A 26,395-nucleotide genomic window follows, 5' to 3' on the forward strand; every position below is an offset into this window, starting at 1 on the left:
CTGGATGGATGGATGGATGGATGGATATTGTCTAAAATTAATCGTACTCTCTCCAGGCTATATGAAATCTCTGATACTGGGGATACAAAAGAGTTTAAGTGGGTATATTTCCTGCAGTGGAATCGGTCAGTCGTTCTATGATAGGAAGCTATAACTGATGAAAGATTCCCACGTTATAGGCAGCGTTAGGTGAAATCCTTTATAGTGCTGCTGCTATCAGCCACTGATTTGTCCAGGCAATTATTGTTAGTCATGGTTAGACACTTGCATTTTTGCAAACGTAGTTTCTTAGCAACCAATTAGGCTCTTAGGATCTACTTTGCATAATTATGACCTACTTCTTGTACTGGTCCAGCCTTTCTTTCTATGTTTGGAGTGTGGGCACTGGCCAGGTCTGAGCTCTGGGTGTGAGATGTAGAGAAACTTTACAATAATAGGTGCACATCATTAGTGACTCGAAGATGATGTGTTTTCTCTTTAGTGGCCTGAGTGTAGCGAGAGGCTGGTTTCAGTGGATTGGTATCTAGCACACCAAAATTGGTTCTCATTGCCAGGCTTTTTAGCGTCAGCAAGGTTGGGACAAAGCCATGATGACCAAACTCCCAGTCAGCTCCGGAGGAGGTCCCTTCAGGTGATAGAGTAGCCTGCTCCAATGCTGTACCTCTTCTCTTGGGGAACAGAAGGCTTCATTTCCCCGAGCTTTAACCAGCATTGCTATCACTTTCTCACCGTGTGAGACTGACTTCTACAGAAAGATGATCCTTAGCAATAAGTGCCATTATTTCCTGGAAACCTTCCCAGAACAACTGGATGGTTTTGCTTTCATAAATCAGATGCATGAAGCCTCCCACTGCTCGTGAACAACTGGATGGTTTTGCTTTCATAAATCAGATACATGAATCCTCCCACTGCTCATGAACATCAATGGCTTTTATCTCAGCCAGGCCAGGGAGATCCTGACATTTATTTATTTTTTTACTGCTATCTCAGAACTTCAAATGATTTTTTGCTGCTGCAGTGGTGGAAGCCCAAGGTAGCTTGCAGGTTTTGTGAACACGCAAAGAGATTGCCTACTTGGTTCGGCACTGCAAGCGAGCGGCACCGTGCATCTGAACCGAAGGTGTTGTTGCATCTGCCTTTGAGGACGTGGCAGGCTGCAAGGGCAATGGTGCATTAAGGGTGAACAGGAGACAGGCTGGGTTGGACCTAGTTCCTAATGATTTCTATGCTAATCTTTGACATCCAGGAGGGCTAGGAGCTATTCCAGTTGACAAAGGACAGTATGAGCCAGAGGGAGAATTGGTCAAGACAGTTCATTTTTTAGAGACTAAGCAGGAGTGGATGCCAGGATTAGACAAGTGACAGCCAGGGAGTTGCTGCATTTTTCAAGACATTAATCAGATGGTACCTCAAACTAGATGAAGTGTCCTGCAGATGAGCAGTCGGGCTATAGGGAAGGGAGTGCTACTGCTGGCTGACCCTGGAGAAGAGCAAAGTGCCTGTCTTAATGTCAGTTTATGTGCATGCTAACATGCTTAGACCATTCAGAAAACACCAGTACTCCCAGCCACCCGCTTGCAGCAACTGGCTTCTCTAGTGGGCTATGAACCACTGCTCCAAGACCTCAAAGCAAGGTGCGGTGTCTTGATACAGAGCAGCCAGCAATGGGTGAAAGCAGGTGTCTGGTATGTAAGAGCACCCCAAGACACTGCTTTCTAGAAGAGTTTGGCACTGGGCACCCAGGAGGGGAAGGAATAAAAGCAGATTTAGATTGGCCATGGGGCCACTTCATTGTTCAAGTCCATGGGTAGCTTGGTTTAAACTGTCCGCGGTACTTCAGGACTGAGAGAAGAAAGCAGGGTCCTGAAACTCAGCCAACTTGAACTCTGGATTCAGATTTTGCTTCACTTCTGTGTGAATACGGAGGGGGGGAAAGGAGCTAGAACCAGCCAAAGATTGACTGGACATCTCCTGTTCAGAAAATACAGCCAGGATAGGAGAAGGAGCCAGGAAACGTGGTGTCTGCTTCCATTTGCATCAAACTGCAGTGCTAGACTAACAGGCTCAGGACCCAGTTTTCATGGCCTTCATGGGTTCAATTCCTTTGGCTTTCCTGGGATGTCCCTGGATGTACACAAGTGTAGCTGGGACAGGATCATTTCTTCTCTGGAAATGCTGGGATTCAGGAGCACTCAATGAAACCCCTGAGCACTAAGTGGAGCTTGTTTTAATTGGGACCAGCTTGTTAGCATTCGCTAGCACTCTGGAAACATGACAAAGGGCCATGGCTGACCTTTCATTTCCCTCCATGCTGCCAAATGTATGATCACACTTGTTTGAACTTCATTAACACAGTTTAATTGCATTCTGCACAATCAATAAATGGTTTCCTTGCAGAAAACCTGGCACAAACGCTGGAGAACAGGGTGCTGGAAGGGGGCAGTGCCATCAAAGAGCAAAAGGCGGTGTTTGTTCCCCTATTGCACTAGCATTTAAGATACTGGGGGGTGCAGAGATGGGCACTTGGGGGTGCAGAAGTGGGTGCTTGGACTTGAGGCCCTCCAGCTGTTGTGTAGTAGCCAGCATGCAACAAAAAACGGAACTGGGCGTACGTGGTGGAAACACTCTTCCCCTGTCGAACTGTCCTAGTTGGGAATAGCCGTATCCAAATCTGTGAGGGTCTGGGGAAAATGTTTCTATGAGTCTCTGAACACTGGATCTGTGTGAGGGAGAGGGGCAAGAGACAGATCTGTCTGGCTAGTTCCTACTTAAATACTCTTTCTCTTGGCACTGCAATCTGCCAGTGACAGGTACAGGGTACTAGGCTGGTGAAGTTGTGATCTGACCCATTTTAGCATTTCTTATGTCTTTCTGAGTCAGCAGTATGCTTTTGTTGCAAAAAAAAGCCAATAGGGATGCATTAACAGGAGTATTGCATGTAAGTCAATAGAAGTGATTCTTCTACTGTGTCCAGCACTGGTGAGGTCTTGTCTGGAGTGCTATGTCCAGTTTTGGACACCGCACTTCAAAACAAACCACGGAGAAATTGGAAAGAGAGCAGCGGAGAACAACACAAGGGAGGGCTAGGAAACATGACTTGGAACAAGGATGATATAGCCTGGAGAAGAAAGTCCAGTGGGGGCTGATCTGATAGCAGTCTTCAAATACATAAGGGCTTGTTATAGAGACTGATTTTTCTGTCCACGGGGGCTAGAGCACAAAGTAATGGGCTGAAATTGCAACGAGGGAAATTTAAGTTGGATATTAGGAAGAACTTTCTAACCACGAGGTTGATTAAGCGCTGGAAAAGACACACTCTGCAGAGTGATAACACTCAACTGTTGAGCTTGCTAATGTTTCCTGGCTGCTTTGTGACCAAATTAGAGAGAAAGGGAAAAGCAGAGAGGAACTGGGCTGGTTCAATGGCATCAAATGGCAGAGCCTCTACAAAAGCCAGGTGAGTGAGTTGGAGACTTCCTCCAGGCACATAGCCAAGGTTGTCCCCAGTCATCCCAACTGTAAATGTGTCCCTGGTCAATTCGACATGAGAAGCCAAGCTGGCTGGATGTGCTACTGAGTGTGCTGCTCCTTTGTGTGCTGTTGGCTACAGACACTGGAAAACCCTTCACAGGCACCCAATGGGCCATCTAGGCTTGGAGGGTCCTTTGACCAAGTGCAGCAAAGATAACTCATTGCAGAGACAATAGTCTTATGAACCACTGAGATTTTAAATGGTAGCATCAGGGTTGCATGGCAGCTCCGAGGAGCTTAGAAGAAAGCATTAAATGTCTGCAGGAGGCTTCAGCTTGCACTTCAAGCACTTCTACTTGAAGCAAAGTTGAGTCCCTAACCCTTTTCCTGGCAGAGAGAGGGCTCAAAATGTCACAGCTTGGGGGTGACATAGGGGCTGGGAGGCTTGGCAGCACGACCTGTTCTTCTTGAGGGCTGTTCGTTGGTAGCTCTTGGAGTGGCAAGTAAAGGAGATCAGGATGTCATCTCCGTTGGCACAGATGGGGAAGCAGTAGCCCATAGGAGGATGCACTTGGCTAAGGTCAAGCAATTGGGCAGCCAAGGCTGGGAAGGGCACCTGCATCACCTGAGTCTTAGCCTACGACGCGACCCCACGTCACTATGTTGTCTGCAGCTGAACCTCGTGCAATTCAGATGATGTATTTGCTAGCTGAGAGCTGTGTTAGCAAAACAGGGCCTGCCTATTACAGCCTGTAGCCCACCGGGATGCATTCATGCTCTTGCCTCAGGTGTAGTTGAGGCACAGAGAGCCGGAGATGCTTAAAATGAATCTCCTGGATGAATCAGTTCAGCGGGTGGTGGTGGAGGGTGCAAGGTCCCTCACTGTAGATGCTCTCTTCCTCTGGCCCTCAGGTAGGATGGGAAGCCCAGGCTCACCGAGCATGGGGCTGATGGAGGGGTGGTGGAAGAGGGATGTGCAGGTGGAGGGAACGGAGAAGGGGAGCATGGTAGGCAGCCCAGTGAAGAGGGGGTGTGCAAAAAAGCCCTGAAATGGGGGCCTTTGCCTGTTGCTGCAGTATATGGGCAACTTCATGCTTCTTCCTTTCTTCTGCCCTTGCCACCAGCACTGGCAGAAGAGTCTCCAGCTGCTGGAGCAACCTGCCCTGCCTCTTCCCCATCGTTCCTCCTGAGACGGTAAGGAGCAGGGAACAGCACTAAAAAAATCAAGGCACAAGAGGCTGGTGTTTCACACCTCGATTACCACTTCTCTGCATGATGTGTAGGGACTTGCTCCTCGTCAGGGTCAGGCTGTTGACTTGGCTTGTAGACAGTCAGGTCTAATACTTTATGCACCAGTTCAAGGCCGGTATTTGGACTTGAACCTCAGCTCTCTCAGACATCAAACCCATTAAGTGGCAAAGACCCTCCACTGAGCAAGTGAAAGACAGGGAGCTGGTGCAGGGTAGTCTTCATCTACTGCAGGGCGAGAGGTTGCACGTGGGGAAATAGTGACGGAGCAGCTGCTTTGCAGTAATGTCCTGCCGCCTTTCCACAAGTGGTAAGTGGTTCATTTGTCTGCACCCTCAAGTAGCTTTGCCGCCCACCAGGAAAGGAAAATGACCCCTGGGATTCAACAGGTGAACCAGCACCATGTCCCTGGACCTCTATGGTATCTGCTGCGGGTGATTGCCCAGCTGCCCCTGACACGCCAGCCTCTGAGAGGCCAAAATCTTTGGCCTGCCTCTCCCTTCTCCAGCGGGCCAAGCACCGCCTGCTGTTGCATAACCCTAATTATGTCATTTCTGTAATTGCGGCGGCCGTCTGCAGCACATGGATTCGTTACAAGCTTTTCATATGCTAAGCTGATTATTAATGAGCGTGGTCCCCAACCAGCGGCGGCAACAACAACAACGGGGAAAAAAGCCTTTGCGCGGTAATTAGCTCCGTGGCGGTGTGAACCCAGGCTGCTTGGGAAGATCATGGGGCCATGGAGGAGGCGTTGGCAGCTGGGCTGTGCTTGTCTCCTTTGATGAGTTAATGAGTGCCCGGGTTCAGGCCCTGCCGTAACTCCTCGGCCTCACGAGACGGCTCCCCTTCTGCAGGCAATGGCTCTTCTTGGTGCCCGATGCACTGTGCATCTCCCCTGCCCCTGGCAGGAGCAAAGGCATGGGATTTCTCCTTGCTGTCATCTCCTAACACAAACATAAACTGCTCTTTGGACGGGAGAGAGAGCTGAGGGGTGTTCAAGCAAGGCTAAAGCACTCTGCCAGCAAGGGGGCAGTTGTGTGCAGCCATCCCTTCTTCCACCGAAGCCTTGCTGGGGTGATAGGGAGGTGTTTGGGGCCATATCCCAATACCAACACTTCCTCTGGTTCTTCTTAGATCCTTAGGGGTTGTGAGCTCTGCAATGGCCAGCACCCCCAAGCTGAGCCACTTATGCCTTCTCAGTGAATGGGGTACCCAAGCAGAGGGATCCTGGGTAACAGGACAGGGGAGAGAGGCAGAATTTGGACTCTCTGGACATCTCTGGTTGCAATCTGCAGCCCCTCTGGGCATGCCAGTGAAAACGCATCCCCAGCAGGCTGGTGGGTAGGACGCTCGCCCAGGAGGTGAGAAGGTGACCTGGGGCATCCCCATGGCATCCTTTTGTGTGAGCCTGAGCTTGCCCACCACATCCAGCTCAATGGGTGAGATGGGTACGGCCCTGCCTAGTGTGAAGGATCCTGTTTCAGGCCCTAGATGAGGCCTCTAAGCAGCCTGTTAGCTATGGAAAGGCACAGAGGCGGCTTTGCATTGCTGAGCAGTGGAAATGGAGGCAGCTGCCGAGTCAGGGGGTGTGAAAGGTTGTGGTTTGCCAGGCCGTGCCTGCCTGTGATTTCTCAGGGCAGAGTCCTATTACGAACTCACTGCTCAGATGTCTTTAAACCGGGGTGGGCTGAGGAGAGACCCACAAAGGGTGAAAGTCACGGCTGGGGTGCTCTGGAGGGGATATTGGGAGGTGGGGGGATGCTGGCAGACCAAGCAGTTTGGAAAATCCTGAGTGCTTGGTGCATTGAAGACACTTTGTTAATAGATTTCATAGATTTTTAGGGTTGGAAGGGAACTCAGCATATCATCGAGTCCGACCCCCTGCCCTGGGCAGGAAAGAGCGCTGGGGTCAGATGACCCCAGCCAGGTGTGCATCTAGTCGCCTCTTAAGGACCCCCAAGGTAGAGGAGAGCACCACCTCCCTTGGAAGCCCATTCCAGACTTTGGCAAACCTTGCCATAAATAAATTTTTCCTAACGTCTAATCTAAATCTGCTCTCCGTCTCTTTATGGCCATTGTTCCTAGTAAACCCAAGGGGTGCCATGGTAAACAGAGTATCCCCTATTTCTTGCTGCCCCCTCCTAATGAATTTATAGACGCTACAAGATCTCTCAGCCTTCTTTTGCAGAGGCTAGAGAGATCCAGGTCCCTCAATCTCTCCTTGTAGGTTCTTACCTGTGGGCCCTTAACCATACAAGTAGCCCTCCTCTGGACCCTCTCAAGGTTATCCACATCCCTCTTGAAGTGTGGTGCACAGAACTGGACACAGTCCTCCAGCTGCAGTCTTAACAATGCCGCATAAAGGGGAAGCATCACCTCCTTAGACCTGCTCGTGATGCACCTGCTAATGCATGAAAGTGTGATTGGCTTTGCTTATCACTTCATCCCACTGACGACTCATGTTCATTTTGGAGTCGACTATGACTCCGAGATCCCCTTCCGCTGCTGTGCTGCTGAGAAAATCACCTCTCAGATTGTAGGTGTTGGCAATTCTCTCCCTGGTTGCAGTACTTCACACTTATCTTTGTTAACCTGCATCCTATTCTGCTCTGCCCACATTCCCAACCTGTCCATATCCGCCTGAATCCGCTCCCTGCCCTCCAGTGTGTTTACTTTGCCTCTTAATTTGGTACCACCTGCAAATCTGGACAAAGTGCTTTCCACACCCTCATCCAAGTCACTGATGAAGATACTGAACAGCACTGGTCCAAGGACCGAACCTTGGGGGACTCCACCACTCACATTTGTCCAGGTCAAAAACAACCCATCCACCACCACCCTCTGGGTGTGACCCCTAAGCCAATTCTCCGCCCACCTGACCGTGTAATCATCTACATCACAACTGCTTAATTTATTTGTAAGAATGGGATGTGAGACTGTATCAAAGGCCTTTTTAAAATCCAAATAGATGACATCTAACTCAGCTCCTGCATCTAAGCATTTTGTGACCTGGTCATAAAAAGAAACAAAGTTAGTCAGGCGGGATCTACCTGCTATGAAGCCATGCTGACTGCCCTTTAGCATTATTTTTCCTACTGGACTCCCACAAATGTGATCCTTAATAATTTTTTGCAAAGGTTTTCTCAAGGATAGTGGATCCACTCCCCCATCTACAGTTTATTACCCCAGGGCCCATGTGCTGGCCATGGCCCAGGCTGTCTACAGGCCTAAGGGAGCTGAAGGGACAGACTTGGATGACTACACAGTCCAGTGGGTGGCGAATTGGCTAGAGGGTCGCACCCAGAGAGTCGTGGTGAATGGGTCGGTCTCGACCTGGAAGGGTGTGGGCAGTGGGGTCCCGCAGGGCTCGGTCTTTGGACCGATACTTTTTAATGTCTTCATCAGTGACTTGGACGAGGGAGTCAAATGTACTCTGTCCAAGTTTGCAGATGACAAAAAGCTATGGGGAGAAGTGGACACGCCGGAGGGCAGGGAACAGCTGCAGGCAGACCTGGACAGGTTGGGCATATGGGCAGAAAACAACAGAATGCAGTTCAACAAGGAGAAATGCAAAGTGCTGCACCTAGGGAGGAAAAATGTCCAGCATACCTACTGCCTAGGGAATGACCTGCTGGGTGGCACAGAAGTGGAAAGGGATCTTGGAGTCCTAGGGGACTCCAAGATGAACATGAGCCGGCAGTGTGACGAAGCCATCAGAAAAGCCAATGGCACTTTATTGTGCATCAGCAGAGCATGACGAACAGATCCAAGGAGGTGATACTTCCCCTCTATCAGGCGCTGGTCAGACCGCAGTTGGAGTACTGCATGCAGTTTTGGGCGCCACACTTCAAGAGGGATGCGGATAACCTGGAGAGGGTCCAGAGAAGGGCCACTCGTATGGTTAAGGGCTTGCAGGCCAAGCCCTATGAGGGGAGACTAGAGGAACTGGACCTTCTCAGCCTCCGCAAGAGAAGGTTGAGAGGCGACCTTGTGGCTGCCTATAAGTTCATCTCGGGGGCACAGAAGGGAATTGGTGAGGATTTATTCACCAAGGCGCCCCCGGGGGTTACAAGAAACAATGGCCACAAGCTAGCAGAGAGCAGATTTAGACTGGACATTAGGAAGAACTTCTTCACAGTTCGAGTGGCCAAGTTCTGGAACGGGCTCCCAAGGGAGGTGGTGCTCTCCCCTACCCTGGGGGTCTTCAAGAGGAGGTTAGACGAGTATCTAGCTGGGGTCATCTAGACCCAGCACTCTTTCCTGCCTAGGCAGGGGGTCGGACTTGATGATCTATTGAGGTCCCTTCCGGCCCTAACATCTATGAATCTATGAATCTATGTTTCACTGGCAGTGCTTCCAAGACAGCTGTGTGGCCACCCACCCTGGGACCCCTGGCACAGGCTGTTCGTGGGTCTGCAGGCCAACAGAAGAGCCACATTTTGGATGTGATAAAGTCTTGGCCTCCCTGCAGACTCAGCCTCTTCATGCTGACACGTGGAGACACCAGGTCATGGCACCGCACCAAAATGCTGAGGCTGAAAGCCATTCACAGGAGCATCTCCATCTGTGGTTTGACTACGGGGGGGAGCTCCGAGTCTCTGCCTGCCCTTGCCCCATGCCACTGAAAGCTGTGAGGTGAGGGCCTTCCTGAACACAACCTGATAAGGGGTCACAAGTATCAGCCCCTTTCAGCCCAGCAGACTAAGGCCGTCCCTCTTGAGGACATATCCATTTTCACAAAAGAGTCCCAAAGGCAAGGCTGCTTTAACCAGGACCAGGAGAGAGCAGTCTGAGAGAGACGTCCCGAGTCTCCTCCCTTGCCCCCATCATCACTGAACAAACAGCAGGGAGACCTCCAGGCTCCATCATTGTCCACTGAAGTGGACGGTGGTCACCACTGGCATGTGTGGGGGCAGAGCACAGAATAAGCTAAAACCAAGCAGAAATCCAATGAAATATTAGCCTGAGAACATGAGCTGTGAACCCCTCGAGGAGCCATTTTCACCTATGGACAAGGTGCTGGCAGGCAGGTGGAGGAGGAGGTTTGTAAAGGGGGAATGACCCAGAGAGTGACAGGCATGAGTAGAGGGTCGGGGGAAGTGTCCGGGCATACTTCGGAGGGCCGAGCTAGCAGTTGCACACCACCGCTATGGTCACTGATGGGAGAGGAAGGCAAATTGGCCAGGTGGGAAGAGCCACAGAGCTCAGAGAAGTCCTCTCTTCCTCCTCCCCTGCCAGCTATCGCTGGTGCCCCCGCCTTCCCACAGGGGTGACGGGTCTACAATAGCAGAGGATGCTCAGACTGAGAGGCTCACACTCCTGGCAGGCTCTGGGAGCCAGCTCGCTGCAAATTGAACTGTCAAGCCATCCCAGACACTTGAGTTCCTATCTGGAGTGCCACACAAGTGCCACCGCTGTTGGGCTGTCACCCAGCTCTGCAGAGCACCTCGGCGCTGATACAGAGCAGGGCGAATGGAGCGGGAGGTGGCAGCATGGGCAAGGATGTGACACACAACAGGCTGGAGCTCTCAGCATCCTCCTGAGCCCCCATTCACTGGTGCCACAGAGAGGTCTGGCATGTGCCCTGCTTTGCTAGGTACCCCCCCTCAGTCTGGGGAAGCAGGGCACAGAGGCCAGGTGGGGCTCAGCTCCCAGCTGCTGGCTCTTCTGTTCTGGACTGGGAGCCTGCAGTGTGATGAAAAAGCATTGATTTATATGGGACTAAGAAGGAGGTTTCAGGGAGGAGCTCTGTTCTGCCTGCATATCCCATGGGCACCCTCCTGCCAGGAGCAGTGATGCCATGCCATGCTCATGCCAATACCATGCCCACTTCTCAGGGGCAGACCCCATCCCAGTCCAAAATGGGTCCAGGCCCCAGTTCTCAAAATCTACCACCACCAAGTTAAGCAACTACCCCGCTCTTTGCTGCTGTCAGCAGCAGAGCCAAGACACAGGCCCGTGAGAATAAACTGCCTCCCAGCAGGCTTGCCTCCTGGGTTTGCAGTGCAAAAACAGGGGTCGGGGTAAGATTCAGAGTCCTGGGTGATCCAGCTGCAGTCTCATGGGCAGGACAGAAAGTGGGTCTGGTGCATCCCAGTATGGCCACAGCCCCCATCTCTCTCTGTCTCTCCCCATCCCCGACCCGTGAAGCAGCCTGACATAAGCAGTGCCAGGGCTCTCTTTATCTTCAAGTCCACCCAACCCCAGGAAAGCAGCCCCTGGCCTGTGTGGAGCTCTTGGCTGTCACGAGTTAGGGACCCAAACCACCATTAGAGCCACGGTCCACCAGTGGGAGAAGGAGAGGCCGGCAGGTGTGCATGGCCTGTATTTGTCATGCACCACCTCTCGCTGGTGGGCGAGGGGCAGGGGGGCTGGGGCTGCATGCGGGTCACCAGCTGCCCTTCCTGACCCCATGGCTGATGGGAGGAGATTCAGGCTGGTCTGTAACGCCAGGCCTTCCCTGGCATTCAGGTGATGCCATCCTATGCTCTCTCCCACCTGTTGGCAGGAGGGTGCCCATGGGATATGTAGGCAGAGCAGAGCTCCTCCCTGCAACCTCCTCGTTAGTCTCATAAATCAATGATTTTTCATCACACTGCAGGCTCCAACCCCCGCCCTCCTCCCCCCATCTTTTAACATTGGGCTCAGATGTGGTTCTCTCCATCTCCCAAGTTCCTCGTTCATTTATTAGCCAGCCAAGCACTTGGGCTGTCACCCTGAGCTCAGAGGAGCATGGGGTGATGCTCCAGCAGAGCCATTAGTGATGCCGCCGTGTCCCCCTCCAGTGTTTTGCTGTAAGCGATACACAAGCAACCCTGCAGAAGAAGCAGAGGCCCACTACGTTCAGTTGAGCCCACTTGGCTATGAGGACTTTGTAGAGCATGAGCAGATGTGATGGGGAGCAGGGATTTTGATCCTGAGATTGATCTTACAGGAGCAGTTCCCGGTGAGGTTACAGGATGTTTAACCCCAGACAACTCCCTCCCTTCAATAGGCCTCTGTGATCTCCGACTCCAGAGCCAGGCAGGTTGCAAACACCAAGCCAAGACCACTTTCCTCTTGAGCAGCAACAGGTAGGGCATGAGCCTGAGTCCAGAGGCTTGGGTTGTCCACACTAGCTTTTGCCAGGGAGCAGGAGACCAGCACCAGCTGGCACTGGCATCAGTTGGATGCCCATCAGTCCCCAATGGTTATCGTTGTCCCAGTCCCCAATGGTCTCAAGCTGGTTGCCCTGCTCCCGATGGAGCCAAAAGGCAGGGGATGTTGTAAGCGATGCATTGGACTTTGCTGGTTGTCTACACAATGGGGGAAGTAGCTTCGGCCCATCCACCGCAGCAGAGCAGGATATGGGTAGACAAGCAGGAGTCACGTGGAGGAGGCAGGCGATGGCTGAGCTGCTTCTGCAGCTGGCTGGTGGCCACTTCCCTGCACCCCGTCCTCAAATGGCAGGGCCTGGTTTTGGGGCCTTCCCCTGCCCTGTCACAGCGAGTGCTTCCTGCCCTCCTGGTCGAAGGATTCTCATTATACAGTACTTTGGCATCCGATTTCGGTGCTGTGGAAGCAGCCCCTGGCTCTGCAGGTGGCCTGGTACTGTTTACAGGACACCTGTCAGCTATTTTGGCTCCTCGTCCTTTCTGCCTCCTAATTATAAAATTGTGGCGCGTGCCGGCACTGGGGCGCGCTTTTTTTTTTCCTTTTTTTTTTGTGCACAAAATGTCAAATTGCAGAAATTAAAAATGTAAATGATGGTGTCTAATTAACCAGTTGACAGCAGAGCACAGCTGCGAGTGACAGTGACTGATTACCTTCTGCAAACCTTGTCCTCCAAGACCTGCCGTGCCTGGGGGGAGGAAGGACATGGGGAAAAAAAGCAACTTCCTTAAAGAGACACAGGTTGGCAGGCAAAGCCCTGTGCAGTGGTAACCACCCTGGGACTCCCCGGTCCAGTCGTGGACCCCTGGAGGGATGCGAGCAGGCTTTCCTCGCTGTGAATAGGCTGCGTGCACTGAAGCATTGGAGCAGCTTTGGGCTGTTGTGTGTGCCGTAGGACAGGTCCGGCACCTGGGGGAGATGTGGGGAGGATGGGGCGGGTGGGTAGTGATAGGGGACCTGGGGCAGAGAGGTGGTTGAGGTGGGAGGGCTGCCAGGGCTTCGAGTGCGTGTCTGCAGGCGGAAGATGAGAGGGTGGGAGTCTGCGAACGGTGACATGGGTGCACTGAGAGTTGTGAGTGTGCCTGTTAGGGTGGTTGTGTTCACGGGCATGCTAATGGAAGTGGCACACTGGGGATTGTGTGAGGGTGAGGGTGTGAGCCATCTGTGTGGGGGCAGGTGGCAGGCATCCCCGCGGTGGGTGAAGTGGGCATGGTGTTGGCATGAGGTGCTGCATGTTGCATTGGCAGCTACCTGGGCAAATGAGCCGTGTGGCCATAATGAGAAGACCCAACCCCTTCCTCAATGGGGCCCTGGGCAGTGTGGTTCCACCATCCTCACACTGCTCTCACCACTGCCCCAAGTGCAAATGTCCCATGCACGGGGTTCGGTCGCTAGAGCTGGGCCAGGGCTGAGCTCTGAGACTGGTACATCTGCAGCAGGGGGCTGCTTGGGCTTGGTGGGAGCTTGAGCCTTTCTGTATGCCTGCTTTGCACAGGATGGGGTGGCAGAGCAAGTGGGGCACCTTACAAAAAAACACAGCCCTGCTCCAGGCTCGTGTTGAGGGATGATTTGACTCCAGAAGCTTTTGTTTTTGGCTTGGCAGCTCTCATTTGCCCAGCACGAGGCATGAGGAAGGTCTAGCTAGTGCAAGGCAGCTCTTGCAGACCTAGCAGCAGGGAGCACACTGAAGTGAGGGGCAGGGCATGATGATCCTTAGGCAGGGAAAGGTGCAAGGGAGATGCCGCTGGGTTGTGGCTGGCAAAATCTGCTTGGCTGGCTATTGTGTGCTTATAGTGCAATCCAGCCATGCCAGGGCAGCCTTTGGTGCTCTGTTGGGCTTCATTGGGGAGCGTGTAGGTGACCGGGAGAGCTCTGGAGAATTTGCCCATGACACCCAGCATTTTGGGGAGCTAGGGGGTGGCCTATCTGCTTGGGCAAGCAGTGAAAGGCTAACTTAGAGCACTGCATGCCAGCTTCAGTCCTCTGGCTGAATGGATAAGGGCCAAGACTGGGAGCTAAGAGGTCAGGTGCTTTTCCTAGGTTCCTCTTCCTCCATGAGCAAATGCTGTGCCTCTCTCTCCCCCAGGTACTACTCAGACATTGCCAAGATGCCGGCGATCAGCGACCAGGACATGAATGCTTACTTGGCTGAGCAGTCCCGAATGCACATGAACGAGTTCAACACCATGAGCGCGCTCTCTGAGATCTACTCCTACGTGGGCAAGTACAGTGAGGAGGTGAGATGCCAGGAGGCAAGGAGCATTGCTGGATGGTCTGGGGTCATAGGCCACTTACCAAGACACCCACCAGCCATGGGCACTTTCCTCTCAAATGTAGGGCCAGTGGTTTTGGGAAGGACGTGGTGCCTGGGGACAGGCAGAGCGTGGGTGATGCTGTGCTGGCCTCCCCCACACCTTACAGCCTGATTTCCTGTTCTTTCCCCCTCTGACTGATCCCTTGAGGACCATCAAGGTGGAGTTGGGCCCTGATGGTCTCCCTCCTGTCCTATATAGACCCCAGGACAGGGTGCTGCATTCATCTCTGCCTGGCATATGCCTCGGTGCATTTAATGGGGCCAGCCTCCCTTTGGAGGACGGGGTACAGAGACAAGGGGCCGCTGGTTGCAGCTTTGACAGGGCAGAGCTCCCCAAGCATGCACAGTTCCTGGTTCTGGTCATCGGGGCTGGGGCTGTTGGCCGGGCCGGGGATGGGAAGGGCTCTCTCCACACTGCTGCATCTTGCGAACTGCACCAGCCAAGCAGAAAATTGTGCGATCTAATTAAAGCTGTCTGACTTCACCGCCGGGGCGCACTGACCAGCCTTCCCTGAACCAACACTCGGCAGCTGCCAGCACGCCAGCTGAAGATTAGCAGGGGAAGCAGACCAGGGAGCTAGGACCTGTTCCCCAGGGGCAGACAAGGACAGGACAGGTGTGGGGGGGCTCTCGCCTTGTTCGTGAAGCTGGTGTTTGATGGAGACAAATTGCCCTGGCTGCAGCAGCCCCCCACACCTCCTGAAAGCCTGCTTGTGCCTCTCCTACAGCACCCCAGCTCTTCCCATGTAAGGTAGTGCAGTGCTCAACCAAGACACTTCAAGCTAAACCTGCAGCCTGTCTCATGCAACTTGGTCCTTCAGGTCCATATAGACCAATGCTGCTTTTCCCAGACAGAGCCGCTTGTCATCGCTCCCTAACACCCGTCACGTTCCCTTAGGATGGTGGGAGTGAATCCCATTGGAACGAATCGCTGCCTCTTAGGAGAGGCACCGGGATCCCTTCCTCTCCAGCACAAGGGAAGGGCAGGGAAGGGCTGGCAGGAGAAGTCTTTGCAAAGCACCATCGTCATTGCAGTAATGCCATGAAGGGTCTATACAATGCTCTTATCAAGGCCTAATGCCGCTCCATTAAAGACTCTGTCTTCTAAAGACCCTGCTTGGCATCTCCTGGAGGAAGTGCCTCTTGTAGCCAAGACATGTGCAGTGCAGGTTTATATTTGAACCTTTGCAAAGGAGCCTGCACACCACTGAACACCAAGGCAGGCTGCTCGCACAGGAGTGAATTTGGTCCAACATAAAGAAATACCCAGCTTAGTTTCACCTCGCGTGGCAACTTGTGGCAGGGGACACTCAGACGATGTTTAATTAGATGAGAGTAAGCATTGCTGTGCATATTACTAAAAGTCTCACCACAATGCCTACTGTGATCTCTAACATGCACAGATTACTGGTCGCTGGTCCCAGTCCCAGCACCATGTTGGAGTCTTGAACTGGTTCCAGTATGGTGCCAAGTCTGGGACTAACAACCAGCTGACTGTGGGTCACAGCCCCAGCACTGGAGCCTCTTCAGTAAAGAGAAAAAGCAGCATCAGGCCCCAGGCAAGGTGATCCCATTGGGGGTCTTTGATTATAAAGTGCAGAGGGGCTAGGAGAGCTGCAGGAATCAGCCCCTCTGCTTCCTAATATCATTTCCAAATTGAATGGACACCTTGGAGGACCACCAATTGCTTAAATTATCTCCATGGAGCCGTCCAACAATAGCTGATAGCAATCTCAGCTGGGTGGAAAATGGGGACTGGAAGTGGTGCATTCTGGGATGCTGGAGGACTGCATATTGCTTATTTTATATCTATGGAGAAGGCAAGACAGGTAGCACAGCCCAGAGTTCAACCTCACCTGAAGTGGCATGACCTTCAGACGCTCAGAGGGCACTTAGCACGAGTTAATGAGCTTTAGTGTGCAGACACTTGTGTTGTAAGTGCCCTTAGTCTGGGCTGAGTGCAACCAGCCTGCAACTTCATCCACAGGGGTTTAAAGAGCAGAGCTCAAATAGAGCCTGTTTCAGCTCCACAGGCCGGGTTTTGTGCTACCTTAAAAGCCAACCCTGGCTCAGCAGGCACCCCGGGCTCGTGCCCAGACAGAGCTCAGCCCTTCTCTCTGTCTCCGGCAGGGAAGAGAGGTGTCTCTAGAGCTGCAGAGGATCCCGGTGCTGCTCAAGAGTAACAGGAAGGGTGATGCAAGGAGCATTTCATTTGGCTGGCCCTTTGCTGGAGGCACAATGCCAAGACCCCCATCTGTGTGACAGGCAGGCCTGCAGCTCCCTTGACAGCTTGGGAAGAGATTACAGGAAAACCCTAGCGTCTTGGCCAATACTCCCCCCTCCACCAAGCTGGTCCTAACAGAGCAGGCGGTGATGGAGATACTGCTGAGCGCTGCCATCTGTCCACTCCCTGCTGTCCTCCCGCACCACTTTGCTAGCTGGTATTGCAAGAGCAGAAGTTAAGCAAAGGAAAAGTCCCTTCTCCCCCCGGTTGGCCCTCCTTTGGGGTGTCGGGGCTACTGGGCAGGGATAAAGCCCTCTCTTCTCTCTGTTCCTCCCCTTTGGCAGATCCTCGGAGCCCTCGATCAAGACGACCAGGCTGGGAAACAGAAACTCGCCTACAAACTTGAACAAGTCATAACCCTCATGAGCATAGACAGCTGAGAACTGTCCTGCCAGGGAACCCCTGGGAGGGATAAACCAAGCCGTGCCTCAGTCAAGATCATCCTCTTTACCAAGTGCAAGTTTTGATTGGGCTGTAAGCAGAGTCAACCGATCAGCTCTCTTTCTCTCTCTCTCTCTAAACCTATGGACAAAGCCACAAGGCCTTGGGATTTGAGGGACGTGGTGGCGTTGGAGGGATCTCATCTCTGGGGACACCGAGACATTCAGGTGGAGCTCTCTTGTTCACAGCTTCCCCTTGCCCGAAAAATACCATCATATCATCCGTATCCAGACGGAAACCTGGAAGGCTGCCTCTGTCGCGCTGCTTGAACTGAGCTCCCGGGTCCGTAAGCCGGGGGCGGACGTGGAAACAAACTCAGTATTATTGGAGTCTCGTCTCCTGGGATGGGGCCTGCCTCTGGGGATCCCAGCAGGGCAGGATCACACAGGGACCTCCTCCAGCAGAACCGTTACAGCTCCATCTCCCGATACCAGTCCTACGGGGAAGGATTTGAAGCCTCCTGGGAACGCGACAGGGACCTGGGTCAACGCGGAGTGGCACGGGGGACTCTAACTCTCCGGGTGAATAGTAATGCCTGGAGGGGTGGGGGAGGGAGAGACCGCCCCTTGCCCCCCGCTTTAACTTTTCAGATTTTTATTATTATTTTTAAAACAGCCCCGTGTCCCCCTTGGTCTTTCCTTGTGTTTCCTGTTGACCGTAAAACTGCGATGAAACGCTCTCTGCCTAATTGCGCCGAGCCGGTGCTCGCCATCCCCTCCGGATGGCTCACGGCGCAGCGCAGCCCATTTCCACTGCAACCCCAGAAAGGAAAAGCCTCCAGGCACGTGCCGAGCTAGAAAGGAGGAACCCGGCCGCAAAAACCCAAGCTGGTCTGGGAAATATATCGCTTTTGCTAGAGGAAAGTTGTTCTGAGCCAGGACAAATATTTTTCTTGGCTTTTTTGGGGGAGGAGGGGTGTGGTTTCCTGGCTGAAATCTCCACAGGACTTTGCATTGTTTGGTGCAAAATATGAGGAGACCGGGGATTAAAGGGAATGATTTCCCCTCGGGCTGCTCCCGGGAGGACGTGACCTCATGCCGACCCAGCCTTTTGTAAAACCACGGTGGGATTTTCCAATTTTCTTGAATGCCCACAAATGATTGTGACTGTTTCTGGCGGCACTAGGCCACCCTCTCTCCATCTTGACCCATCCCCATCCTGTCCTCTCATCCCAAACCCTCCACCAACAGGGTCATTTTTAAAGCACAGTGGGTGCCTCAGCAGCATTTCCCGTCCCCTACATCCCTTCACTGTTATTTCGGCACAGAGATGGATGGGAGATGGCATTTACTCCCCTGGCCCTCAGCTCCTCTTCAACAGCTGCCTCTCTGAGGACCGAGCTACTTCCTACCTAACCAAGCAGGAGAGTCTCCTTCTTCTCCCCTTTCTTTTTTTCCTTCCGTACAACCGCAGACCGCTTACTTCAATACCATTTGGGGTTTGCCGTCAACAAGGCGCCGAGCCCAGAGCACAAGAACCAAACCAGGGAACCTCGAATTTGGCACAAAACGGAGCGAGGCTGGAAGCAGGAGCTGAACGTGCATCTGTCACCTCGAGAAGCAAATAGCGCTCGCTAAGACCACGCGTGGGCATGGACGGGAGCGGTACGGGAAGACAACCTCTCCCCTCGGCCCATCTCTCGCCATCCTTGGAGAAGCAGCCTAGCTGCACATTGGAGGGTAGAGGGGAAAGGGAGGTCTGTGGGCTGCAAGGGGTGTCCTTAATGATGGAGTGGTCATATCTGGTCCTAGTCATGCTATTGATACATACCTCTGCGTGACCACCTATCGCTAGTGGATTTACGGGAGGATGGAGCAGGAGAAAATTTGTTCTCGAGCCGATTGCATGCAGCCAAGCATTCAAACCCGTGGGCGGTTCTTGCCACAGCGGTTGAAAGAACGATGAGCCGACAGGCGTAGGGGGAACGTTGCAAGGTTCGTACCCGGCCGGCAGAGCGTAAGGGACACGTCTTGGTTTTTAAACCCCAGATCTTTCTGTATTGTTTTGGCGTGGACATGGGCGTGCGTGTGTCATTTCCTTTCCTTTTGCTTGCTTTGGTGAGTTGGCCGGCTGAGCGCCGCATCACGCCCCTTCGAGGTGGCTCCGCGCACCCGAGAGGACCGTGCGTCAGGGCCAGTTGGGTGTGCGTTGGTGTCATGGTTTTAACGCTTCATTTGGTAACGTCAGAGTGTGTCCCAGATCAGACCGTCACAGCTGGGGAAGTGGAACGGAAAAGTGCCACGAAAGCCAGTGCTAAGAAAACAAACGAACAAAAAACCAAGAACAGTTCAGATTGCTTTTTCATTTCTTTGGGGGTTTTTTTGGTTTTAAAGACGTAAACCATGAAAGTTAAAAAAATAATGGAAGAAACCAAAGGTTTTGACAAACGAAGTGCCACAAATGAGAATTATGGACCCTCTTCTCATGATTTTCATTCAGCGGGATGGTGGGATCTAAGGACAAAAAAACCCATGCTGGCTCAGAGGGGAACTCAGTGGCAGGCAGCTCGTGGAGCTGCCGGGGATGGGTTTTGTTTGCACAGGAGAAGGGGGAGAGGGACGTTGCACGGGAAGATTTCAAAGGAAACGTGTGTGATTTTGCACAGCTAGAGCGGTGAAGAAGCACCACAGGGGAAATCTGAGACTCAGCCTAGTTCAGTTAAGATTTTTTGGGGGCGGGGATGTTATTTTAATTTTCATTTGCTGGGACAGCATTGTTCAACTCTTCCTCCCTCCATCTCCCTCACCCCCAGCACATAACTTGATAACCTCAGAGTGAACAAAAGTTTTAGCAGAAACGGGATTGTGAACATCATCGTCCCCTTCTCTCCCATCCATTCCCTCGCTCTGCTCTGCCCCCTCATCTTCCCCCACTTGGGATTTTCAGCAAATCTCTCTTTTCATTCGGCTTTATTTTTATACCTCAGCTTCTTCTGCCTTTGTTTCGGCCTTGACAACGTGCTGGCATTGTGAAGTGAATGTGTGGGTTCCCCCCTCCGTTGCTTCGCCCTCACTTTGCCGCTCCCACTCCACCCCTTGCCCACCATGGGCCTCTGAGATCACTTGCTCCCTGCCCCGACTTAATTTAATTCAATTTTTTAAGTGCATGTGAAATACAATGAAAAACAGAGACACAAACAGAAGGAAGAAGGTGCCTTGTGACTGCCGAGATGCGGTCTTTTCCTCCTTCCTTTGCCTTTCTTTTCCTTTCCCTCCCTCTTGTACCTTTGCCTGTGGACATCCCACCAGAGTTGGCCCATCATATTCTGGGGTCAAGCTATCCAGAGAGGGCTTATTTCAAAGCCCATTGAGGTCAATGAACAGCTTTCCCATCCCAGCACTCCTAGATGACATGCTGTTTTATGGGGTAACCTGCCTGCGGTAGGCTTGACTGTTGACGTTTATGGCACCATCACCAATGGGGTGGCCTGGACAAAGACCTCTGATAGATGTGAGGCCAAACCCTTTCACTGGGCCTTTGGGTATAGCTAAAAGTTATGTCTTCACCATAGAGTTAGCCCCAAGTGTCTGTACCTGGTTCACCTGGCAGGGCTTGGGCAGCCACATTGCAAAGCACACCTAAGCCACATGTCCTCACTTGTGTTGCCATAAGGTGAGCCACTTTAGGATTTCTTTTCAGTAACTGGTGGGAGACCGTATCTGTCCTGGGCAATGGATGGAGTGGTGAAAAGACAGTGGAGGTCCACCAGCACTTGGGCTGAATCCACCCTCCTCTTCCTCCACTGTAGATGTATCTAACCCTCCCAGTGCACCTTTGAAAGGAGCTACACCTGTGATCACCAGCTGAGGATCTTGCCCACTGTGATTATCTGTTCACATCACACTCACTTTGGTGCCTCTAGGGAAGAGCTAGGCCTTGTGGAGTACTTTGCCAAGGGCCGTGCTGGAAATGCAAATTCATAAAGGAGCTGGGAGTAGCTCTCAGTTAGGATTGTGCCGTTGGTCTGAGGAGGAAGGGAACAGTCTTGTACTGCGAGATGGTTGGACAAGCAGGTGGGACCCATATGGGTCTTCCTCATTTTATCTTCTTGGGTGGTTTCTCTGCTCAGCTGTGGAGAAGAGAAGCAGCCCTGGGCTTTGTGCTGGACTGAGGCTGAATTTTACCATGCAAAAAGTATAAATAGGGAAGACCATTGGCTGCATTTTAACTACATTTACTCCTGATTATGTGACCAATGTAGAAATGATTGGTGCCGAGCCACCAGGGGAGTAGTGGGGCCTTCATTGCCTGGTGACTTCAGATAAAAACGGGGAGCTGGATTCAAAAAGCCATTCAGGCTTCTTCATGCCCATTGATTTCAGTGAGAATATAGGCACCTAGATAATGTCTCAAAGGTGTGATTGGCCAATGGGAAGAGATTGGGCTCAGGGCTTGGGTAACTGGGGAGGCAAAATCCTCTGGGGAGATGTGATATTTTTTATTAGACCAACTAAATAGTTGGAAAAAAGTCCTTTGCAAGCTTTGGGACACAAACAGCCTTCTTCAGGCTTTGGGTCATTGGATGAAGTTTAATAGCCACTGCTATACAGAAGGTCAAGTAGATGATCCGGTGGTCCCTTCTGGACCTAAGTGAACCTACAAGCTGGTCCAAATAGTGGGAATGGTAAGAGATGAGGGGATGGAGGAGTTGGCAGGGGTGACATTTGAATAAAATGTTAAGGGGAAAATTGCAAAATGCATCCATAGTTAAAAGAAAGGAAGTTTCCTGAGTGTCAGCCTTGTCCATCACGTCAGGCCACCTAAGGGTTACTAGCTGCTGTCTGTAAGCTATGCAACTGTGTCAGGATCCCTTTGCTTTTTACCAAATCAGCTCCAGGTGGAAGCATTTTACTTTTTCAGAGCTGTAGGAGGGGCGAGCTGGAGTGACGCTGTGCCTGCTCGGATGGTCTCCACAGACCACCCGTAGGATGGCCCTGCTGTCGCTGAAGAGCAGTTGGTGTGAATCCAGCCTAACCCCTTCTCTCCTTGTCTGTGTGCATCTGAAGCAGCTGGACAGGTGGCTTTCTATATAAATATGCATGCATCCCCCAGCAGACCCTCTGCTTTGACAGGTATTTTGCACAGACAGAGAGAAAAGTACCACGTGTCCCAGCCCCTCAGCTGGCACAAACCTGTCCCTGGTAGCACTGTTGAAACCAGTGGTGCTACATCAGCCTGCATTGCTGCAAACCAAGTGAATCCCGCAGTGACCTTGAGGCTGGGGCCCAAATCTCCAAGCTACTTATGTGCCCAAACCTCACTGATCTCAATGGGGCGAAGCACCTAAATACCCTCATGGGTCCTACTCTAATGGCCAGGCCCTATTACCCCTAGTAAGGACCTAGGTGGACTTGGCATTTAAGTGCTATTCGAGACCACCCTGCTCAAATCCCTGTAGAGCCATCAATGCATTGGTTTGTACAACGCTCATCTCAGCCTTAAGTCCATGTCATTGAGAGCTGCCGGGATGAGGAGACCAAGGCACCCGCCTTTTGCAGGAACTGATATTTAGGGTCCTGAATGGGGTAGAAGAGGATCACTCTTGGGCACCTGGATTCATTTAGTCCCTAATAGGTGGAGTAGGATCAGGCCCTGCACTCTCATTTGGAGGACATGAGAGAGAGCAGCGGCGACATTGCTTTTCTGAGCTAAGCACCATTTGCCTGTTATCCCTCCTTTTTTAAATGAATGGGTTGGCTCTCTTGGAAGCAGAGCTGCCACCAGGCATGTTGCCATGATCCTCTCCCCAGCAATGCAGGACAAAATGCTGAATATGGCCCCCAAGCACCACTGCTACAAGGGAAATATCCTTTGAGACAGGGCAAAAAAGGGTGGGGGGGACAAGGAAGTGCCACAGCTCTGGCCCTAGATGCCACAAATGCCATTCTCCGGGGGCTCAACTTCCCCCCATTTCTTCAGCACTGGCTTTTCCAGCTTCACCGTGGCTGCGGTTCAGGGGATACAGCAGAGACCCCCATGCCAGGAGCCCTTAAGTGATCAATGGGTGACCTTGGGCAATCCTGTAATGGTTCTTTGCCTCAGTTTCCCCATCTGTGAGGAGGCCATGAGGGTTAACTGTTGTCTGTAAAGTCCTTCGAAAATGCAAAGTGCCGCGTATTATGGTTCATATAGTGATTGGGGTCAACCTAGCTGTGACCTCTCAGCCAGCGTTTTTGAGGGGGGCCCAGGGAGGGCATCGGAGAGGCATTAATTTGTGGAACGATGTCACAAAAATGATTTAAAAGCAGAGCGGGGGGGAAAAAACACCCAGAAAATCTTACCAAAAAAACAAAAAAAAAAGAGGAAAAAACAGAAGATAAAGCTGCTTACAGTAATCGGAGGGTCACGAGCGCGCCCTTCCTTGCCGGCGTCTGTTCCTTGGCTTTTTCTGTTAGTCTCCTGTTCGGAAAAAAATAACGAAGGGGGAGTTTACCTCAAGGATTTGTTTCTGCGTGGAAACAAATCACCTGAAAGAGATTTCACCCAGCAGCCAAAGGCTGGGGAACGAGGCTGTGAGTCTGCCATAAGGTACTTGTATAGGAGCTTGCTAGCATTTTTCTGCTTTTTGCCTTCTAGGATAATATTTTGGGGGAGCAGCCCCCCTGAGCGGGGTTTGTCAGCCTTCGGTTGCTGCCAGAGAGTCTAGCGGGGATCACAGCCCCTCCGCACCATCAGCATTTGGCCTCCGATATCGAGCCGCTTAGCTGGGCTTGTTCTCCAGATGTGCTGCAAGTGAGGGGGGGAGAAGCGAGGGTCTCATTGGGAGAGTGCAGAAAGGGGGCCGTGTTGGAGGCGCATCACACGCTTGGGGCCAAACTGCCTCTGCCCCAGCTGGTGTAAAGCAGCTGGTGGAAGCGGAGCCCAGTGGCTCTTGCAGTATGCTGTCACCTAATACTACTGCACAGTAGTATATTAGCACAGGCTTTGCCCAGCACGCAGTGTTATTAGGCTGCTGCACACTTTGCATCGTGTGTAGACGCACCCACTGACATCTAGAAGATCCTCGTCCTTGCCCTGGACTCCAACAACTCCTTGTCAAAAACCAGCCCTCTGAAATGCGGCTTGCTCTGCATGCAAGGGGCAGTGGTGGCCTTAGGGGAGGGCAAACTGGACAACCGCCCAGGTCCCGCACTTTAGGGGCCTCAACATTTTGCAACAAATGTCTGACTTGCTTATAGGTCATCAAAATTTTGCCCCTAAAGGGCCACAAATGCCTCTTTTGCTTTAGGGGGCCCTGAAATTTTGCAACAAATGTCCCACTTGCTTATAGGTCATCAAAATTCAGGCTCTAAGGGGTCCCAAATGACTCTCTTGCCCAGGGCCTTAACAACCCTAAGGTCATTACTGCAAGGGGCTGTGCACTGGATTCACAGATACCAGGCCCCAGGAGCAGGATTATGCAATGGGGGGAGGATAAAACTTCCTTAAACTAGACCAGCTTCTAGGAGCTGGCAGACAAGGAGTTTGGAGGGAGGCAAACTGGACTTGTGTGTGCAGCCAGCCCTCTTTCCTCTCTCTCTTTTGAAAGAGGTTTTTGTGGCCCTGTGAGCTGGGCCAGCGAGTGTGCATCCCCCAGGCTGCGTCCCAGGTGGCACAGAAGAAACTTTGCCTTGTTTTAAGTTTCTTCCCAGGTCTTTTGTTGCACCCCTGTTGTTCCAGTGCCATCGCAGGGAGGGGAACCTGAGGAGCTCGCAGTGCTAGGGGAACCTGCCCTCAACCACGGCGTTGCCTACTCACTCTGCAGCAAGCAGCTGGAGCATCTCAAACAACAGATCAACCCCTTTTGTGGTACCCTCCCATGTCTTGGGCACGTGGGACCCCAGCTGTCTCACTCCCCCTGCCTGTTTGCCTAAAGCTCCCACCTTCAATGTGAAGACATATCTTTTGCTAACAGTGTTACCACGGGCCTAAAAGAGCTATCGATACCTATCACGTTCGATCAACATCGATCGCATTAGAAAGGAGGTTGGGATCTCTTTTATTTTTTGTTGTTGTCGTTGTTGGTTTGTTTTCTTTGGAAATGATCCTAAGACAAGAAAGGAAAAGAAATTAAACGAAGAAATAAAAGTCTATACTATTTAAATCGGACTCCCGTTGTTACTTGGTAAAAGCAAAGCTTCTGTACTTTGTTATAATTAATTGTATACCTGTGTATGTAAATATAAGGCATTCCTATTTTGCAGTCCAGAACAAAGAAAAAAAACAAAACAAAACAAAACAAAACAAAAAAAAAACTATTTGTAATATAGAATAAAGTTTATTAAAAAAAAATAATAAATCCAAAAAGCACAGCGCTCTGCTCGCCTCCTTCTTGGGGCTGCACGGGGGTGGAGGGTGGAGGCCAGAGGAGGACTGCCTAGAGATTTCGGGAAGGGGCGAAGGTACTTGTCACCTTTCTGGGGTTGCCGGCTTTAATAACTAGGGGTACTACATAACTGGGGAGAACAAAACATACAAATAATGGCTTAAAACACACTAGCTTTTCACTCACACGCCTGGCCAGTGCTTTTGTCTCAGTCCCCGGATGGCCCCGGGGGCAGGTAGGAATTGTCACTGTCTCTGCAGCCAACTCCACCCTCATCCCTGGAGGTCTTGGCTTCTTGGTTGCCCCTGCCCCAGCCGTTTCAGCTGCAGTCCCCATGTGGCAAGCTATTTATCTCCCCTCTCTGGGGTTTCACCCCAGCAGGCTGCTATGGACACGTAGATTCATAGATTGTAGAGTCAGAAGGGACCACAAAGGATCATCGCGTCCGACCCCCTGTCCCCGGCAGGAAAGAGGACCGAGGTTAGATGACCCCAGCCAGGTGTCATGCACACTCTGGGGTCTCCTGCTTATATCTTCTCCCCCCACCAGCTCTAGAAAGAGCCAGAGTCTGGGGAAAGGGGCTGGTCCAGCACCATCCAGAGGATGAAGAGCATCAGCCAGCCCACACCCAACCCCTCTGTCTGCAATGCAGCCATTAACACTTTCCCCACCAGAACTACCCCATCCAAAGAAACACTTTCAACATATACCAAACAATGCAACCACATCAATCATCACCGCGGGTAATGGGGGGACTGGCTAAGATGTCCTGCTTGGGATCCAGACGGGTGCAGTTGAACCTCATGCCAAAAACAGCTACTCTCAGCCAAGCCATATGACTGGTACCTGGTCATTCAGATACAGCGTGGGGTGGGTGGTCACCGATGTTATATGACCTCCCCACCATCGTGAGTCTTCAAGACAGTTGGCTGATGGGTCATTTAGACTCAGGGAGACCTTGTGATGAAAGGGATGCACCTGAAGCCCCTGTTCAGGGGAGTGTCTCTACAGTTGGGATTGGGTCAGGAGCTCATGCTGTGACATCCTGTTGATCCATGCACATGTCTGCAGTGTGGCCCAACCCTTAATCCTCCAAGCCTGGGTGAACCCATAAGGGGCCCTGCAAACTCAGTGGGACCCACAAGCATGAAACTCCTTCACAATCCAGAGGAGGTTGCAG

The 26,395-nt window shown here is 52.0% G+C and overlaps 1 protein-coding gene across 1 annotated transcript in view; it reads left to right on the top strand.

The window, feature by feature from the left end:
- PLXNA4 (plexin A4) overlaps window positions 1–25,201 on the top strand; it is a 523,137-nt gene extending 497,936 nt beyond the window's left edge. The window contains exons 31-32 of the mRNA XM_014607569.3: window positions 13,958–14,108; window positions 16,754–25,201. Of these exons, the coding sequence (XP_014463055.1) occupies window positions 13,958–14,108; window positions 16,754–16,849 (247 nt within the window). The 3' untranslated portion in view covers window positions 16,850–25,201. The remainder of the gene's footprint in view (window positions 1–13,957; window positions 14,109–16,753) is intronic.
- Window positions 25,202–26,395: the final 1,194 nt, after the last annotated feature.

Source organism: Alligator mississippiensis, chromosome 4 (assembly GCF_030867095.1).
Source record: "Alligator mississippiensis isolate rAllMis1 chromosome 4, rAllMis1, whole genome shotgun sequence".
Lineage (NCBI taxonomy): Eukaryota > Metazoa > Chordata > Crocodylia > Alligatoridae > Alligator > Alligator mississippiensis.